Genomic DNA, 20,990 nt, shown 5'->3' with positions numbered 1-20,990 from the left:
CTCAATCTGATGTGATCACAACCTTCAGCAAGTCGTGGAATGACCGTAACCACTCTGCTCTGCAAACCACTTTGAGACCCACTGGTAAAGACTGGCCACGCTAAGGACTAAAAGCACCCAAGCGATCAGCCACATAGCCAGGGGAGCCCCACTCTAAGTTCAGGTACCTACAGGACATTGAAAACACAACACATCATGAATAAAACGGCCAACTTTTGCTTTTCTTGCTTCCGAGGTTTTCAGAGAGTGGGAGCGGCCCCCGCGGTGAGTGAACAAGCTCCAGTTAAAAAAGCTTTCATTGCAGCCTTAACAGTTTGAGAATCTACAGCGCCGTTGTTTGTATTGGCAGCACTCTCTTATGTGACCTCTTGGGAACAATATTAATTTCACTGACAGTAGCTCTTGGCACAAGTCGGTGCCAGCCTACTATGGACTGGATAGTGGGAGTTCTTAACCACTTCCAGAAGAACAGCTGTAATTTACTTTTTGGTAGAAAAACTACTAAAGTTTAACTATTTTAGTTTCGTGAAGCAATCAAGGCCTCACTGCACAAAAGAATTTAAGAAGCAGTCAAGATGCAAGGAAGGAAAAAAGATTGTTCCCTTGGATCACACCAGCAGTTCCTTGGCAAAGTAGATCCAGGAACTCCTCACCTGCTCTCGGCAGAGCCTCAGCGCTACTTGGAGCTCTGCTACCGGCACCTTCAAACAGTCTGCAGAACAGGATCACACCAACCCTGATAACATCTGGTTCATGCTTGAAAACCTTTGGTCTGGCTGTTGAAGCAGGAACAAATGAAGACTCAAGTGCACCCCATCTCCAAAGGGAGGTTTGTTACCTCTGAGACGGGGAGGGACTTGAAAAACAAGGCAGTTCAAAAATCTCTGCCCGTGTGCCAGAAACCACTGCATGCCTGTCCTTCCATCCTGGTCACTTAGCAGATAGAGTACGATGGGAAATAGTGTGCAATAACCATTAGATAGGGAATAGGATTAGAACACAAACAGGAGTTCAGCATATGCAAATAACCACTAAAAGCAGCTTAGGTAAATTTAGCTTTCACTAGACTGAGAAGTTACAAAATCAGAAAATACCAAAGATGCAAGACACAGATGAGTCTTGTAAATTTTTAGATGTGGAAAAACAGCTCAAGCGCCAAGTACCTAACAGATACAAGTCTTACTTATTACGATAAGATCATAACCAAATAATACAAATGATATATCTTACACAGATTAAGCTATTAAGAAAGTAAAAGATGTGCTCAGCACCCCCATAAGGTCACAGAAACAGTTCAGACTTCTTTGGATAGAAGCCTCCTTCACAAACACAGGTTCAAGAAAAGAAGAACACAGTCTTTGAGGTTAGACAAGGCTTCCGCCTTAAAGAGGCAGATTTCCTTATTGGTATTCTTTACCCTTAATTTCAATTACCTGCCTTTCTTCTGAGAGATATCTGTATTTTCATTCTTTATTTATATGACAATTGCTTGTACACATTTGATGTCACATCATGCTTATGCTGCATTATTCTGAATTTATTTGCTGTAAATGTACTCACTCTAAACTCTATAAGGTCTACAAGTCCTACTTCCTACTGCTGTGGAAGTTTGATCCCTCTGTGTGAGGGCTGGGGGTTCCTCTATCTCTTGAGATTTTCCAGCCGGTACCAGGGAGTTTTCTTATTTTGATCTACAGTTTCGAAGGGTAGGACCTTGCTCCAAGAAGAGATTTGGAAATGTCACGAATAGAACTGGTCCTTATAAGGGTTCTCCACATTCATCATTTATTTTCAAGAAAGCATGGGCAAGATGAGACAAGGGCTGCACGGATGATCCCTGCACCTCTCCTCAGGCTTAGAATACAGATGTTCAACCAAACTCAGTTCAAGTAAAAAGCCACAGGAGTAGCTTGTCGAATTTTGTGAGATTAACATACTCTGTGATGATACCTAAACTCAAACTCATAGAAAAAGGAAGTACTAAAATTCCTTTAGTGTTGCACTAAACCTTTTGCGGAGAAAGTAGATATGGAAAAAAAAAAAAAGCATTTTAGACAGCCTAATTAAATAAATAAACAAACAAGCAAATAAATAAATCTTCCTTCAGTTGGTCCCACATCAGTTTCCTGTCCCACGGGAGGTCATTAATCCTGGTAATTTCTCAGCCCTCAGAAAAAAACCCTCCAGCAAAGCTAGACCTGGTATTTAAAGCATAAAGTTCCTATCTCTTTGTTTCATTCCTTATATGTATTAAGAGGCTTTTAAACAAATATAAAGACACAAATGTTTTTTCCCTTTTCAAGAAAGAGGAAACAGAAAAAAAACAGAAAAAAAATCCAACAATTTGAGTCAAAGGATAAGAAGATTTTTCTATTTTTATATCTGATTAAATGATCTGAATTAATTAACCTTTAATTGCATTTGCAACTATTATCCAGTTCTGCATCCCAACAGAAGTCCCACCATATGATGTCTATATCCTAGTCAATCTTATTCCGATATTCAAAGGAACAGGCAAACATGAAAAAAAAAAAAAAAAAAAGAAAAAGTGACAGAGTCTAAATTAGCATGAAAAACACGTGTGCAGTGGAAAAAAGAAGTCAATAATATTACAGCAGTGCAGGGATCTGAGGTGAATTGCATGTTATGAAGTTGAACATATATGCCTGCGTCAGATGTGTCTCAACAAAGACTGAATTCTCTATGATTTCAACAAGATCTCTGTACATCAGGTGCTGTAAGGAAGATTACTCCTCTGGAGGAACTGTTTGGGGGCTACTTATCTCACCATGGGAACAGGCTAGACATCCACCAGATATGAGGATAGTCCAGAAAATAAGTATCAGAAGATCATGGTAAGGGCTTAACTGTAGCTGGCACAGCCCAGTGCAACTCCGTTAAGCAGCCTTCCAAGTCAACTGGTTATAAGCTTTTGTTTTAAAACAGGAGTCTCTTGCCTTGAAAGTTGTGGGTGACCTTTCTAAGGCTTACCTGAAGCAGCAACCACAGCCTGCACCTGCAGAATCTGCAATAACAACCCAGACGAGTATCTCATCCCTCACTGATGACAGCAGTGGTAACACTATAACTATTTTTAAGGAAATATTCATTAGAACACAACAGAGAAGCAGAAGGACACAATGTGAACATAAGCACCCTTACAGTTGTGTGAACTGGGGCATCTGAAAGAAAAGCAGAATAGCCTCTGCATTACTCACAGCCGAAGCACAGCTGAGTGTATCCTGAACAAAACAACCTCAAAGAGCCAGCAGAATGCTCTGCTGATGCTGTAGCACAATCAGAGGAAAGGACTCGCACACCACTGCCTTTCTACAAGGTCACATTTCCAACACGGGGTCACATTTCCACCACCTGAGGACAATCAGGCCCAGCAGCCACTGCTAAGAGAAGTACATTTGAGGAGCGTCTGACCATCGGACTAAGCAGCAGCTCATGCATTCCCTGTGCTACTTGGAGCTGCATTCTCCTTGCCCTACCAGACACACCGCTATCCAGGGCTCTTCAAGGATATTCCTTTACCTATCTATGTAAAGCAGCAATGTAGAACTGAGCCACCTTAGAATCATAGAATGGTTTGGGTTGGAAGGGACCTTAAAAATCATCTAGTTCTAACCCCCTGCCTTGGGCAGGGACACCTCCCACTAGACCAGGTTGCTCAAAGCCCCATCCAGCCTGGCCTTGAACACCTCCAGGGATGGGGCAGCCACAGCTTCCCTGGGCAACCTGTTCCAGTGTCTCACCACCCTCAGAGTAAAGAATTTCTTCCTAATATCTAATCGAAATCTCCCCTCTTTCACTTTAAAACCATTGCTTCTTGTCCTATTGCTACACTCCCTCATAAACAGTCCATCCCCATCTCCCCTTCCTCTGCTTCACCAGACTGAGTCTTCACCCCAAGATCCCTAAGGGCTGCTTTGTCCCATGGAAATTAAAGCACCAGAGGTAAAGACAGACCACGTTTTTTCCAGGTCTAGGGGCAAAGAGAATTAACTTTCTTCCTCTTTAATATTCTGCATCACAGCCAACACTTGCAACATTGATCACTTCAACATGCTGTTATCCTCCTTCCACTTGCCCACTGTATCCTGGTTACCAGCCCACCCATATTTAAAAGTCAGTAATAAATAACATTTTAAGTCAGCAAATGTTTTCTGACCTACGCAAAGCAGGAGGCGGGAGAGAGCAAGAAGAGCCAGGGAGAGATGAGGAACTGCTGCCTTTAAAAGTTGATTCAAGCAATACGTCCATGGAAGACGCTAATTTGTTAGAGAATTTAGACTGAAATCAGAGAAGCAAAATGATCTAAAAGATTGGCATACTGCAGTATTCCCCACCATAGTGACTGATCTGCTGGAGACTAGCAGAGATACTCTACCTGTGTTTCCACAAACACTAACAGAGAGCAAGATATCAGCAACCTCCTAGCATTCTGCTGTGATGCTCAGTCTGCCCTCATCAACTCACTGAGGAAGCCTGGGCCAGCCTGGAAACCCTACCAAAGTAGACAATACCTGTTCAGCCTCTTCCAACCCCTTTGCCACAACAATCTCAAAAGCTCCTCCAGCTCAGTAGCTCGTTCTGCAGCAGCACCCCAGCCATCAGTTAAACTCTGGCACTAGGGCAGATTGATGGCAAATCGCCACTTACCAGAAGAGATCTTCATTTTGAGATACACTGTCTTCAAGAACCAGTTGATTCTCACACCAAACAGCTTGCTCACTGTTCCATCCTTTCCCACACCAGTTTTTTCAAGATGACTTCAAACCAGTCCTTGTCTCAGTGGAACCACCACCACAAACCACACGGGCTTCACCAATTTCACCTAAGCCAGCCTAAACCCATGGGATAACGTATCTATTTGGTCACCTCTTAAGTGCCAAAAATAACTGTAGCAAAATTAAATAGTTTCAGCACCTTCTTAGAATTATAGAATCATAGAATGGTTCGGGTTGGAAGGGACCTTGAAGATCATTGAGTTCCAACCCCCCTGCCATGGGCAGGGACACCTCCCACTAGACCAGGTTGCTCCAAGCCCCATCCAGCCTTGTCTTGAAGACTTCCAGGGATGGGGCATCCACAGTTTTTCTGGGCAACCTGTTCCAGTGTCTCACCACCCTCACAGTGAAGAAATTCTTCCTAATATCTCATCTAAATCTCCCTTTTCTCAGTTTAAAACCATTACCCCTCATCCTATCACTGCACTCCCTGATAAAGAGTCCCTCCCCATCTCTTCTGCAGCCCCCTTCAGGTACTGGAAGGGGCTGTACGGTCTCCCCAGAGCCTTCTCTTCTCCAGGCTGAACAACCCCAACTCTCTCAGCCTGTCTTCATAGGAGAGGTGCTCCAGCCTCTGATCATCTTTGTGGCCCTCCATTTGGTAGGCAAATACACAGATAGAGATTTCTTCAAAAAGCAAAGCTTGCAAAAAGAGTAGCAACAATTTTTTTTTTTACCTCTAATCTGTTTGCTGCCGTTTATCTATTCAGTGCCATAATGTCTGCTGTGGGCACTGGACACACTAGCAGATGTTAACTGGAGGGGGCCTCTAGGACACCATTCCTGTTCAGTAAACCCTTGCCTTGGAATTCACCTCCCTGCTCCCTCCACCAGGATATGATCAAAAGATCAGATGGGTTCATGAACAATGAAGTAATAGGAACGGGAACGCTCTGGGGTTTGGAAGATTGCACGGGAGGTTTGTTTGCATGTTTTTAGCGTGTCTCATGCTTGTTGACGTTTTGAACTTCTCCACTTGTGCCAAGAGATAACAATGACTAACTTAGGAGGGAAAAAGTCACGGTATAAAGAAACAAGCATACACATAGTGAAACTGGAGTTGGCTGAGGCTGAAAAGAAGATGACTCACAGAGCCTCAGTGTTTAGTTTTGTTTCTAAAAGTCAGATAACACCAAGAACTGCTAAAGCAAGGGATGAAGATTCAGTCTGTTTTCTTGCTTAACTCGAATAAAAAATAAAAAAATCAGGTTTCTAGTTTTGGAAGTCTCACAAAACTTACCATTAGCTCTTCGTGACAGGGAACAGTTTTTAAACTCAGGTTTATAAAAATAAATTATTATCAATATATCTTGATAGCTTCTTTGGAATTCTTTTTATTTACAGAATGGAAGAATGTAACATTTCCTTAACCACTCCCACCATCCTGCCATAAATTTTCCTGTCATATGTTTTGCTATTAATAAGCAACTGAAGTAGGTCCTTTTCTACAGCCACAATAAATGAATTCCCAAAGACCGTAATTTTGCATTGTATTTCATAAGACCACAACTTTGATTTAATAGCAGTGCTGCTCTGTTAGCTACAGTTTGTGCTTAAATGCAAAAGTCCACTACAGGGACATTTTGTGTCTCTGGTTATTAATAAAGAGCTTTACAAGATTAGAGAACAGCTGTCTGTAATGTGACATTCCTCAAAAATCTTTGGTGATTTACCTGTTAGATAGTTTTGTTCCTGCTAGCATTTTTGCCATAAAGTTTTCTGCCATAAAGCAGAAAAATAGGGGGACCAAGAGGGAAGAACAAACCACTCCCTTCCCCTTCCCTCTCTTTCTTCTTTGATGGTTTGGACAGGCAGCTAATTCTTAACAAGCATATTCTCTACTCCATCGCTGCAGTTTTTAAAGAAAATACTGATAGTAGCAGTGCCAAGAGACACTCTTGCAGAGCCCTGCTCAGTGATTATTTGACAAAGTTCTTAGTTACTGGTCTGTGTAGAACCTTCCAAACAGTTGTCCACCCATTGAACAGGAGCTTGAATATTCTTATATTTGTTAGAGAAAAAGGAAAGCCTTTCACACAGTATGTTGCAGCAAGGTAAGATGGACACGATATTAACTGTATTCCTTGTACATTCAGAGGCCGTCTACACAGCAATATCCTACAGTTGTATCTCCAACTTCAACAGAGAGAGTACAGATGCACCCTAACACACAAACCTCCTCTAAGGAAGCTAAAGCAGACTTCACTGGAGAGAAAAAAAATATTGTAAATGACCAAGCAATAGCAAAGTAATGAAAGACACGAACAGGATTAAACAGGCTCGTTCCATTAAGACAAGGCAAATACAAAATTGCCCCAATGTTATATCCCTGGCTGAATGCTGTTTAATAAAACATATTTGTGATGTCAGTATCAAAATAAGCAAAAAAAAATTTTGCCTATATTATTTTGGTTAGTCACAATCAGATGTCTATAAACAACTTCAGATGGACCTGATCAAGGTAGGTGAGTGGACAACTCCATGTTAAATTACCTTTATCCACATCAAATGCAAAGTAACAGCCAGTGAAGGGAAAAAAATGCTGACACCTTATGTAGTTTTAAATTAACTAAATCAACTTAAAGAAAGCAACCTGAACGGCTGTGAAGACATTTCAGTGAAGAACTAATCTGTACCACCAGGAACTCTAAAAAAGACAGCAAATTGCTAGGATGAAAAGCCTACATGATGGAGACAGGGAGGAAATTGCATGATTTATATAAGTGCTGCGGTCCCATCTAGAATATTACATTCAGCACAAGGCACCACAAGCTCAAAGGGACATTGCAAACCCAGATAGAGTTCAGAACAAGGCAACAAAAATGATTACAGCATGGAAAGAGCCATCTAGAGGGCCTGGGATTGCTTGCTTTAAAAAACAGCTGTAAAAATGAATACATAAAATCTAACCGTACAGAAATGTGAAGTCCCCTGCCTCACAGGAACAACAGAAGAGTCACTGAAATTAAAGGTGGGATATTCAAAAATGATCAAAAAGAAATGCTTTCATTAACAACAGAACAAAACAAATCATATTTTTCTTTCCCCTGCAAAGTTATTATCACCAAACCCCACACACAAGCTCAATAAATGTGAGTTCCAAGATGAGTCTGAAGGCAAAACACTAGCCAGATTCTTTAGAAGGCTGTATTTGTGTATGGGTAACGCTAAAAGCTATAACAACAATGGCTGATGGTAACAACCCCCAAGCATCAGAGAATAAGGTATCTCTGGCTATTTGAAACCAGAAAATAAACACTGTGGAAGGCAGACTACACAACATTTGCCCACACACTCTCTTGAAAGCACAAGAAACTTTGTATTTGTGGCTACACCAGTTACCTGTTAGATCAACCTTAAAACTTATAGATATAGGACTAGATGAACCATCATCTTGACCCACTACAACTTGTTTTTTATCTTCACTAGCCTTCCTCTGAAATAATTGTTTCATTCTTTTTATAAATAAAACCTCTACCAGTATAATGTAAATATTTATTACCACATTGAATTGCAAATTATCAACTCAATAATGGGACTTTTTAAGCAGGGTTTCAGATAAATTCTCAGTTTATGCATACACTGTATGAACGGAGGACAGTCATCTCAATGGAAAAAAACAAGAGACATCACTCCTGCTATTCAGCTCGGAGACTTACCAGTTTTAATGCATGCACTGGCAACCTAAGAGATCTATTGATTTGCAGCCATTCATTCAAGTGCAGTGAAAGCCATAATTAGATAAATAGCTTTGGTAAAACTAATCTGAAACTCATTTGTTTTGGGACTGTCTGTTTAATGAGATAAAACAAGAAATTAAATATCTGCTGAATGTTCCTCTTTGTATCCTTCAACACAATAATAAAAATATAAATAAAGAGGGATTCATTTAACTACCATTATTTTTGCATTTTATATATTTTGTTCCAGCAATTGCTGTCAAAGACAATTACAAAGACACTATTTATGAATGACTATCCTCTAACGGGCTGACCAGTTTTATCAATCTCTTTCATACATGTGGATACTGAGGAATAAAGAGAACAGGTCTTTTAATCATCTGTAAATACTCTTCAGGCTGACAGAGTATAGCGCTACGATGGCACATACGGTGTAAGCTTTTATAGCAACCAAGTTCCATTTTTGGACATGAACACGCTGTTCTTTGTGAACAGAAGATAAATTCTGATTAAGTTTTCAAGAGTTCGTAACAATCTAGCAGGATTATTATATTTTGTTTCTTTACTAATTTTTTTCCAACAAAATGCTGGGGAAGACTACTTTAAAGAATTCCTATGCACAATTCAGGGCTACCACGGACAGATGTTACAGTTTATCCTTCTTTAGCCAAAATACACTTAAGTTTGGGGTATGCTGCATCCTTACATTTCTTCTTTGGCAGCCAAGTACTAGATCCTGCTTTTGTTCCTTTAGGACTTGCATCTCCCATGAGTTTGGCCTTCCCTAACAAACACCACAAATCTCAGTTCGTCCAGCAACACAGATCCACCAGCAGACTCTCAGCCCACACCCCCAGATCTGCTTTCGCTGCCAAGAGGCTTCAGGCGCTGCAGAAATGACAAACCGCAACAAAGCACTGGATTGTACGCGAGCTGGGACCCAGACCAGATCTAAGGGATTCTTTTAGCTCATTCCTTCAGCCATCCAGTAAACAGTAGCTTTGTGACTTTCAGAGCTAACCAGGCGTGTGCATTGTTTTTCTCCCCTTCTTTCCATATTTTAAAAATCAGTTTATGCATCACTGAAGTGCATTCACCTATGGGATGAGATGGAGCATCTGCTTAACAGTGTGCACTGGCAGTCTATGACAGCAAATGATTAACACATCCATCTGAAATTACAAAGTGTGTTAGGATCACTGAGTCGAACTCTCCTGGCCAGAATGTGGACAGAAAACCACGATTAAATGCTTATAGTCTTAAAAAAAAAAAAAAAACCAACAAAAACCCACAAATAAACAAAACCCAAACACCTGCTCTCCCTCCCCCTCCCTACCCCAAGCTACATAATAAATTCTTGATGCTCACAAGTAGTCTGAACATCAATTTTCTGTTGTTTTTTTTAATGTTGGTTGTTTGGAGTTTTTGTATTGTGGGTTTTTTTTTTGGACGGGGGAGAGAGGAGAGAGGCTTAATGCAAAATGCAGTACTTCCTCTGGTTTACTGCTCCTCAGCACTGACCTGCAGACTGCATACCATCTACTGTACCACAAAGGACATGGCTTGACACACGTTGCTTTGGCCAGTGGTATCACTGTAAGCAGCCACAGCCCCTTGCTTGGCACTGCTTGTTCCACAGCCCCAGTGACATTGCTGACACACAACCTGCGGAGATGCTCAGAAGGGCCAGCCGCAGAAGAAGCTACCAGCAGTTCACAATAAAGCATACACATATAAAACCCACTCCATAACGAAGTAACAAGACTGCTGGAGAGCCTCTGAACAATTTCTTTCCTTACTGCTCTAACTCACATAGCCCATGTGTGTCTTAGACATACAAATAGTGAGGCATAAGGTTCAGGAAGCAAGGAAAGAAAGGCAGCCCCTCCAAATCAAGGAAAAAAAGAAAATTGCATTCCTCACAGTATTTTTGAAAAGGCAAACTAAAAATCATCCATAATTTTAAGCTTTAATGGGTTAATTAAGTTCTAAAACTGAAGGCAAAAAAAATGATTACTGATGCTATGAATACAGCTCTACTGATATTTATATAAACTGAAGTGTTTTTTTCCCTTCAATCAGCAGAATATTTTCTTTTTGCACTATAAAAAGTATATTGACTTTTAATCAGTTAGCCTGCTGTGTCCTCTCCAGGAAAATATCTTGTGAAAAAGGAATTCATCAGAACAAACTGTATAATATAGCATTTAAATATTAATAATTGACCCTAGCTCAATACAACAGCCATAAGTAGATCACTTCACAAGGTCAGACTAACCCAAGTCACACCATAAGTTAACGAAGATAAAAGACACCGTGACAATTATGAATAGCTACTGCCTTTTACACCTGGAACTGAAAAAAAATTCAGATCCCATTTCCATGGTTTTTAATTTTACAGCCCCAATGACTTCATCTTTATCCTTAAACTTTTGCCAAAAGTGCAGATACAATGAAAAATGTTTAAATCAAAAGGTGTCACATGAATAAAGTTTATACAGCTGATAATAAAAAGCAACCTGACTTCAAATGGATCTATGCATACGGACCCTATGGGGTCTGTAAGGCAGCCTGATTTGAGGAAAAAGAGGTTTCAGAGTTTGTGTACAAAGAGCAAAGAAACGTATGGATGGTCCAGCCAAGCCAGACCTGAGGGACTACAGAAGAATGGAGCGCTCTCGCTCTGTCCAGAGCTAAAAGGTCTCCCATTCTATTTTCAGTCCTATAGGACCATACTGAACCTCAACTGACGCTGAGGCTCTTTTTCTACGCGTTAATATGAACCCCTCCTAGAAGATGGCTCACATCCCAAGGAGATGACTTTGTGACCAGACCTACAACACCTGGGGGCCTGGTGACCAGGCACAGGAACGTGGCAAGACCCATCCTGGGGTCTTGAGTGGTTCAGCAGAGCCAGACCAAAAGTCAGTGCACTGAACCCCATCACTTTGTACACTGGCACTTACGCCCAACACCCACCTGGGGTGAGGTGAGAAACCAGGGGCGGACAGGAGCAATTCAGCTATAACTGAATAACAAATTATACACTATAAAGTTAAAGTTACATAGTATAAAGTTACATAGTATAAATATAAAGAAGGAGCAACTTCCCTTCCCATATGTGAAATATTTCTTTAATTGTTATATATTAAGGATAAAACATCCGTTGTATTACAATAACTTTCCATGAATTAGGTTGAAAAGATGGCGTATTCTGCTTCCCCCCCCTCCCCTTTTAAAAAAAAGCTATCGCCATCTATTTTCAGTGTTTTCATCAGCATAAAAATGCACAGCTTGTTTTGCAATTTCCTCACGGCACAAATGGAATTCAAACCACTGGGGCCATACGAGTAACAACAGCTGAATACAAACCTTTAACGGAGGTTGTCATAATTGTACAGTGCAGCGCTTGTTCATTCATCCTGGCAGCTGGGAAATGTAGCGTGAATTAACCGATAACGCAGGTTTGCAACCGCGCAAATTAAAGTATACAATTCCACAAGGTGAACTTTGCCCATTTCCCTTTAAATATATAACTAAGGGGACGATCACCTCACATTTAAATCGAGTCTTCCATCATGATGTAACAGTAGCATAAGTTTTTCAAATACTCCAATATGTTCCTTTTAATTCCAATGGAATTGATCTTATTTCCTACATCGATTTCCTTGATGGGTTTCCAAGCCACATGCAGCAGCAGCACCACATCTCAGGATCTGCAGGCCTCCTCCTTGGAAACAGGAGGAAAACCAAAAGTGAAAGCAGCGAGATCCCTCTTCAACCAGAACTACACAAACCATAGGGCTGATCAGTGGTTTTTTTCAGTCCCTGACTGAAGGTGTTATTACTAACACTAGAAAAGCAGCACTTAAAGGCTGAGCACGGGCAAAATTAACTCAAGGTCTTTTCAGCTTGAGCTTCATTTTCGGTGTGGGCATGGGGATAAAGACAAGACCATGTGTCGTAGCAGCCGACTGTGGGTCAAAGAGGGACTTACCAGATCAATTGAGCAACCTGGTCTAGTGGGAGGTGTCCCTGCCCATGGCAGGGGGGTTAGAACGTGAAGATCTTTAAGGTCCCTTCCAACCCAAACCATTCTATAATTCTAGGACATGCTCTGGCCAAAATAGAGAAAGAAAATGAAGAATCTGTCCCATAGCTTAGAGCAAGCTGCTGCATTCTTTTCCTGTGTCAAAGGGTCAATGTCAATTTTATGCACCTTCCATGAGCACGAGCCACATGATGGCACCTCTTCCCCACGTGCTGGCAGCTGGTGCTGCACATGGCCTGTCCCAGGGATGCTGGAAAGCAGCTGAGATTTCACCCCAGGCATTGCCAGCTTCACACCCAATGCCAGAGTAAGACCACAGGCAGCGGGCATCATGCTGGCAACCAGACTAATCCCTCGCCTCAGGCAGAAAAATAACTTTGCATTCTGCAAAAACTTATTAGGTTACTTCCTGGGGCGGAAGAGTGGGTTCGCCTTCCATTTCATTCAGCTGTAGTTAATCAAACCCAGAAATAATTTCTCAGATGTCATAACACATGGGCTAATTAAGAAGTATTCTCAATTTAGTAATTCACTGAACACTGACTATGAAACAAATTATTATGCAAATAAACACAAGAGACACTGAAATTCCCCATCAGCTACCGTGGTCACTGTCGCTAAGCTATTTTGCTCATTACTCAACATTTCACGTGTCACCAGTCACAGACCTGACAAGTTAAAGGATACTGTGAAAGACAATTATCTTAATCAAATACATTTAGCAGAATACATAATAAGCCTGATTACAATAGGAAAAATTCAAGACTACTTAGCGAGACTATTTTTAGTCACGTAATAACTGACAAAGTGATGGGAGTATTAAGTTACTGAGTAGAACCCCTATGGCAGGCTTTAAAGCAAAATGTCACCAATATCAATCTGCCTACTTCGATAATACTTCTGACAGTAAAACTTTGGATTCACTGAGCCAATCCAGTATTTTTGTGCACCGATTTCAGCCAGTAGAGCATCTATACACCACAGTGCTTCATCTTTTTAATGCAGGAGAAACTTCAAAATTAAAACCTCTATAGTATATATAAACAAATACCAGAGCAATTGTTATCCTGATTTTTTTCTCCTCTTCTCATTAACAGCACTGGTCAAATGAGCATAAAGGTGCTAATGGCAGAACATTGGAGGCATTGTCAAAACAAATGTAAACAGAATGGTGTACAGGAAGAGCAGGTGACTTCGAGGGCTGGAGTATTGGGAAGAGGGTGTAATTCAGCAGTGTGAAAGACAAGGTCACTCAGGCACTACTAAGATGAGGAGCTGCCAACAAGAACGTGGACTGCCCTAAATGTCAGTTGTTGGTAGTGGGAAGATTACCCGAGTACAAGGTAGATCTATATGCTTGGCTCAATCAAAGTGTAACTATCAAACACCAACATAACATAGAAAGAAGTACTGGAAATTCTGAATAATTCCAGCATGGAATTTCTAATCTCCTGGTAAAACACTAAGATTTTCCCAATTGGGGAATGAATTGATTAGAGGAAAGCAACTCGAATGACATAAGCAACTGAAAGCTTCTTACAAGAGACGAATAAAAATTTAGCAAAATGTAGGTTGGTAGGTTCGGATACTTCATTTAATTAAAACAGATTGCATATAATTTTATTTTTTCCCCCTGCCAAAGAAGAGTTGTCTCCAACAGCATGACAACTGCCAGTGCCAGAATATATGATAGATATCTCTAATATGCTCCAACCCTCCAGCTATTTTCAGTTCGGGAACCTTCTGTGCCTGATGAGGATTATGTATGTTCAATACATTCCTCTTCCGTGAACTTCTCTAGTCTCACCTTGAACTCATGTTAACATTTAGCATCCATACCTTAACTCCTGTGGTTTATTTTCAACTTGTAACCCTACAGTCAGTTTACGTCCTGACATACACATACAGCAAAGTTGTCACTCAAAACAGGGCTAAGATGAAGACAGTCAGAGAACATTTGCCTGGCCAAAGACCTCTAGGAACCTCATAAAAGTCATTACAGTGTCTCAGAAAAGAAAATAGTCATGCTATCTCTTTGACTTCCAGCAAGCCAAAAGGCATGTCTCATGGTGAAGGCATGCCTCAGGCCAGCAAGATCTTTCACCATATCAGAGTAACAGGGTTTGACACCATGACATCCAAAAGGTTCTCCAGCTCCACTACTGTGACAAAGAGCAGCATCCATGCTCACGTATAACAACAGTGTTTTGCTTGTGTGTAAATGTGAACCTAGAAAGCAGAAGAGGTCATTAAAAATGCACATGTATGTGTGTGTGTGCAAGGTCCTCCGACACCTGAACTCTTCCCTGCTCTCCCAGGAGGCACACAGAAGCGGCATTAGCTCCATTGAGAATCCAACTGAGTGTTGTGAGTGTTTTTGGCATGATGGAGTGCCTGCTGCACTTATGTGCCTGCAGGACCTCACCACTGGCGTTCCTGGTCCTTCCAGGGGCAGAGACCCGTATTTCATCACTAATTACAAGAAAAAGGGGAGGAGAGGAACACACCTTTGACAAGCACCAGGAAGAACAGCAAAGACATTTCATGACCAAAATACTACATGTAAGCTTACCTCAAGGAGGCAAACTAAGAAACAGAAGGGTCCCACTTTCCAAAGATTTTGAGAAAGCACATGGCAGAGGGAAACTGTTCCACGGGGCACAGCAACCCAACAGCAGCAGATCCCTCCTCTGCCCTTGCACAACCTCTGGCACACAGACACACACACACAACTACCACAGCAAAAGACCGGATCATTTTCTGCTGTTTTATCCAGCAGAAACAAGGAAGCACCAAGCAGAGGCTGAGGAGTGAAACCCACACCTCGCAACTCTTGGTGCAACCGCCGGTGCCATCTGGGACATCTGTGCTGCACCTGCCCTAAGAGGGAATTTAAGAAAAACCACCATCAGGGACAAGGCCAACATCCGGTTCAAAGTTCAGGAGCTTTAAAGAAAGCATTGGGCTGCCCTAGCAAAGGAAGTGGAGGTTAGTTCTATCTGTTATCAAACAGCCTCGTGCCAAAGGCCAAGGACCGAGGAGCCCAAAAAGATTTAAAAAAAAAAATTATTCCACCCCATACTGGTTTGCAAAACTTATTCCCTTGTTTTTTTAATACCACCCTCTACTACACAGTGCTTTCCTCCCCTCCCCGCACCACAGGAAGTACTTGAACAGCATGCAGCGAAGTACATCCTTAAAACAATTATAGCACCCTTAACACTTCCATTATATTTTATTATCCACAGTCCCCAAGCATGCATGCGTGCAGATTATCCCTGCTTTATAGATGAGGAAGCAAACTGCACTGCAGGCGGTCCCTCAGCAAGTCAGCATCGGAGGCAGACCCCCTGCTCAGGGGTCACAATATTTTTCTAGGAAATTAAACAAGCCAGAATTTCAGCTGGTCAGCATTTACTTGAAAACAGCTCACCTAAGTGAGCAACGACCCTGATGAAACCAGCTGGACAAATAAGACTCTCAGCTTGGTGTTTGAACAAACAAAAAAGCACAAAGAAAAAGTCACTGGAGAGGAAGATCAGACTAAATTTTTTTTTTTTTTTTCCCCAAAGGTATAGAGGGAATGGAGATTTCATAAGCAAACAAAACCCTCCAAGAATTAACTTTTGATTGACTTGAAATATTTTGTTGAGGTGAAAGAAAAGAGAATCTTTGTTTCGTATTTGTGTTACTCAACCTTCTTCCAACCTTACTTTAAGGCTTTTTTAATTTAAGGGCCACGTTTAAAAGGGAAAGTAGTAAAAATAATAACATTTTTATTACTCTAATATATTCCCTCCCTCTCCCAAATACTGTCATTTTCAGGTTGAAGTTATTCTCCACATTAAATAGAAATATGTGAAAAGCGTCCTAAAATACCATTTCTGGGGGGAAAAGGCACATGCACGGAGCGGATGGGAATCATCACGGGGCACTACTGACAGAGCCAGACTGCTCCCTGGAGAATCGCACACGTAGGAGAGACCCTCCACACACCCCAAGTGTCCACTTTGTTTCCAAAGGGAACAAGTGACATTAACGTCACTACTGGACTCCCAGCACTACCTGCACCTCAGAAGACCCCACTAGGCATCTGCGCTGCTGAGTAATTCCAGCTGCAGGAGAATCCCTGCAAACCCAGAGACGGCAGAGCACAGCAGTCCCATTCTCCACAGAGACCCAAGCCACCAGCCCAGAGATCCTGCTGGAGCCATACAGCATCTCCACGCAGCATCACCCACTGATCCAAGATCTGCTGGGCTGACTCCAGACTGACTTACAAACTCACCATCTTCCCTCCGGGCCTTCTTCCTACCAGTTCAGGCAGGTCAAGAAAAGCTTTGCAAGATGACCCACAGGCAACTGGAAAGCAAAGCCACAAATGACACCACCACTAAAATCTGTCATGCTGCGTTTGCTGGCCCATAACGTGGCACATCAGCAAAGACAGGCAGAGCCTCAGCTGGGACTGTATGAAGCCAGACGGGACCAAGGCTTCAGCAGGCACAACCGAGGAGCTGCACGACCTAGGAGCTACCCAGGCTTCTCAGGCTGTTAACTCACCCACTTCAAATATCTACGGAGTACATGTTCCTATCACTCACTTGTCAAATGCTTTCAGTAGCGGTGAGGAATAACCATGAGGATAAACCTGAGCCTGCTCTGCCTGGTGTCTCCCTGAAGCATCACGAATCTGTTGTGCTAGAACAGTGTGTCAGACCTGCCTACAAACCAACACCGTTACCAGCAGTGGTTCTGCACTGCTTCTTACCTCCCCCCTGCACACTTACTCCACTGCTCTGGTAGTTTGTTTTTAAAGGGGAATAAATTAAACTCAATTCAGAAAAGGTTTCATTTTCACTGGACGATAGGCATCTGTCATAAACAGCCTGTTAGGCCAGAGCAAGACTTGACTATTTAAAATTATATGAATCCCCTTAGCTCCACGTTCATATGGACACTTGTCAAGTGGATTACAATTTCACCTGAATAATAGAAATCACTAGGAGTCTCCATACAGACTAGTCTTCATTCTGTGGGTTAAACTCACTTGAGGAAAGAAATTAAACTAGAACAGGAATCCGAGTCAAAATATTACCCAGAAATAGCCACTCTGCTGTAAATTTATATACTACCTTAATCCTATTTATCTTCCTTGCATTTGTATCTTCTAAGAACAAAGCATTCACCCAGGAAGTTTAGCTTTAAATTCACACCCTACTATATTTCACAACAACTTCCCCATACAGAAAGAGCATTTATTTACATGGGTAAAGTACTGCAAAATTGACGAGGGTACAAATACACACCACGCTGACTTCCCCTTGCACAGGCATTTATCAAAACCACCCGGCAGCTCGCTTGATCCCCCACATAGACAAACCCAACCCCATGTAGGTAAACCCAACCCTTTCACTTCGGCTACTCAGATGGTGGGTTTCGGTCCCATTTTGGCCTGCAAGCAAGGTTTGCTGTGACCCGATGGCAATCTCACACCTGTGATAGAGCTCCAGTCCCAACTGGGAAACATCAAAGGCACCAGCGGCCGCTCGCCAGTGCGGTTCCCAGCTGCGGTGGTGTCACACTAGTGCTTCGCCAGGGTGTCACTTCCTACCAAAGCACAGCTGTACCACCAGCCTTTCTAAAAACGAGTGAAGTCGAGTGAAATTTGGCTAGAGATTTCCACGATGCCCACCTCACCCCACGGCCTCAGTCTCTGGAGGCAGGTGAGACTGGGGGGCAGAGCGCTTCCAGAAAGGCCTTCTGCCTTCAAAAACTCGAGTGCACGCTGAAGTTCACGGCTTTAGCACGCCTTTGCACGAGTGCCCCAGCACCCCTGCGCAGCACCTCCTGACAGACGGGCACATGCATCGGCCCACGCAAGTTCTGCCACACGGGAGGGAAAAGGAGGGAAGAGAAGAGCCACGGGAGGCACAAGGAGATGGCGAGGGGGGCGCGCACCCCACACACCCCCCCCCCAAGACTGACATTTCGTTTTTCGCCAGAGCCGGCCGAGGCAGGCCGAGCCCGGGGCCGGCCTGCGGGCACCCCCGCCCGCTGGCCGCCGAGGTGCCGCCGGGCGCGGAGCCGCCTCATCGCCCCCCCCCCCCCCCACTCCTTCCCTCCCTGCCGCTCGCCCGGCGGCCACCCGCGGAGGGCCAGCACCGGCCGCCCCGCTCCCCGCCGCGTCCCGGCCGGGGTGGCTGCGGTGCGCCGCCCCGCTGCCCCGGGCACCGCCGGCGGGCGGGGGGCGGCCCCGGCGGGATCGCTGCCCCGGGCCGCCCGCTGGCTCCTCACTCACTGACTCACCCGGCCGGCGGCGGCGGCAGCGCTCTTCCTCCGCAGCGTCAGCCCGCTCCGCAGCAGCGCCGGCAGCTCCCGCAGCTTCTGCCGCAGCTGCACCGGCGGCGGGTCCGGGGTTCCGCCGCCGGGGCTCCAGCTGCGGGCCAGCTCCGCGCCTTCACAGGGCGACGGCATCTTCACGGAGCCCACGGCCATGCCGCATCCCTGCCGGGCTGCGGTGCGCAGACCCGCTCTGCCCGCCTTCCCCTCGCTCGCTCGCTCCCACCCACCCAGCCACCCACCCACAGGCGACAGGGACACGGGCGGGCGCTGGAACGCACCGCGCTCCCCTGGCGCACCGGCCCCCGCACGCCGCGGCCCCGCCGGGCGGGCAGGAAGGGCCCCGCCGGCCCCTCCACCTCTCCCGCCCCTCGCCGCGGCTCCGGCGGTGATAAAGCGCAGGTAATGAGGAGGGTGGAGGAGGCGCGGGCGGGAAGAGGCAGAAAGTCCTGTTAACTCCTTTGCGCTCGGGGACGGCTGCCCGGGCCGTGTCCCCACCTCTCCCGGTGGCCTGCGCCCAGCACAGACCCCGAGGAGGGGCGGGGGGGGGGACACGGGTGAGAGGCGGCGGGTCCCAGCTGAGGCCAGAGGAGTTCGGGCTCCTGCGGGGGCTGGGCGGTCTCGGCTCGCTCCTGTAGGTTGCCAAGGCCAGGCTGGAGGAAGCCTCGGGCTGAGCCTGCCGGGGCTGGAGGACTCCCAGGGTCCCCACCTGCCCTGTGGTCCCCAGGGCTGTTAAGGGGGCGAAGCGCTTCCCCGCTCCCTTCCCAGAGGATTCTTGACTCAGTGAGGTGCTTTGTCCTCCATGCCAGCACTGATACTGGAGAAACCGAGCAGTTCATCCCGGGTGAGAGACTTGCTCCCAGTAATTCAGGCAATCCCTGGAAGGGAACCCTCGGTGCCAGAAACCAGTTCCTTCACTCTTTGTATAAGGAAGAAAGATGCGTTCAAGGCACTTGTCTGGAATTCAGTTCCTTGAATTATAGGGGCTTTGCTTAATCTCTGGAGTCTGCCTTTTCTACCTCAGTGGTACAGGTGTTGCTTCCCCTCTGCCAGCCCCTATTCTCACCTGTTTAGAAAAGAGAACTGATTGTAAGATGGGGCTCACCTGAAATATATGTATCTTCTGCCTCAGAGCTACAAATAAGGCTGACCTGCTTTTCCAGGTTGAATTCACCAGTGCCTAAATGTCTCTGTAAATGACATTATAAATTAAGCCAATCTCACAAACACATTATGGAAAGCTGTCACCCTCTCCCGACCAAGAGGTCCCATTGGTTTCAGGGACTGACCCTAGTATTCATCCAGCCCTGCAGGGAACTGGCTTAACCTTGCAAAAAAAAAGCAGTATTTTTTCCTCACTGATGTGCTCTAAACCAACTCCTCTGGAATCGCAGAGGTACCCATAATGGAAGGGAGGTGGCAGATGTGCCCAGCCTATGTTTGTCACGCTGAGATGCAGAATGGCCCCTTCCAGTGTCAGTGTGACGTTGGGTTATCTGTCACCTGAATGCAGCAAGAGTAACCTGGCCTTTCAGCTATACTGACCTGACGACAGGCTGCTGCAAAAGGTGATCCTGCCTGCAACCCATGTATGTGTCCTCCCTTCGCATCCCTCACGTGGGATCTGGTAACCATCTGACTTCAGCCAGGTGATCGATCTGGTGGAAAAATAACACCTCAGAAAATAATGAATTTTCCATTGGCCAGACAGCTGAATTGATCCACCTTGTGACCACACAGCCGCGGGATCGAGGAAGGCAGAAATCTGGATGCGGGGGAAAGCAGAACTGCTCCTTTCAGCAGCCGTCCGTCATTAAATCAGCGTAACTGCATCCTGTGCACATGCCTTCATGAGCCGTGCAAACCAGGCCAACCCAGGTACTCCTGAAAAGGACAGGTTTTGTTCCAGCAGCATTCTGCCACCACCTCTTTCCTGCCAGAACAAGCAATCATTGCCCATTACGTGAGCCAAATCTGAAAAGTTAAGTGTAAAAAAAAACAAATCAGCTATTTTAGTGGAGTGATATGGCCCATCACCTGATGCCTGTTGCTGACACAGACAGAAAAGGGACAGCAATGTGACAGCCCTCACTTAGATGAAGTGTGTGCTGCAGACCCTTC

General features: G+C 44.6%; 1 protein-coding gene across 1 annotated transcript in view; it reads right to left on the bottom strand.

Moving 5' to 3' along the window:
• Nucleotides 1-19,229, bottom strand: part of RAPGEF5 (Rap guanine nucleotide exchange factor 5) — a 159,441-nt gene extending 140,212 nt beyond the window's left edge. The window contains exon 1 of the mRNA XM_074150165.1: nt 18,837-19,229. Coding sequence (XP_074006266.1) covers nt 18,837-19,025 — 189 coding nt within the window. The 5' untranslated portion in view covers nt 19,026-19,229. The remainder of the gene's footprint in view (nt 1-18,836) is intronic.
• Nucleotides 19,230-20,990: the final 1,761 nt, after the last annotated feature.

The sequence above is a fragment of the Numenius arquata genome, chromosome 7 (genome assembly GCF_964106895.1).
Source record: "Numenius arquata chromosome 7, bNumArq3.hap1.1, whole genome shotgun sequence".
Lineage (NCBI taxonomy): Eukaryota > Metazoa > Chordata > Aves > Charadriiformes > Scolopacidae > Numenius > Numenius arquata.
The sequence above is the reverse complement of the archived record's forward strand: the minus strand, read 5'-3'. Positions and strand labels throughout refer to the sequence as shown.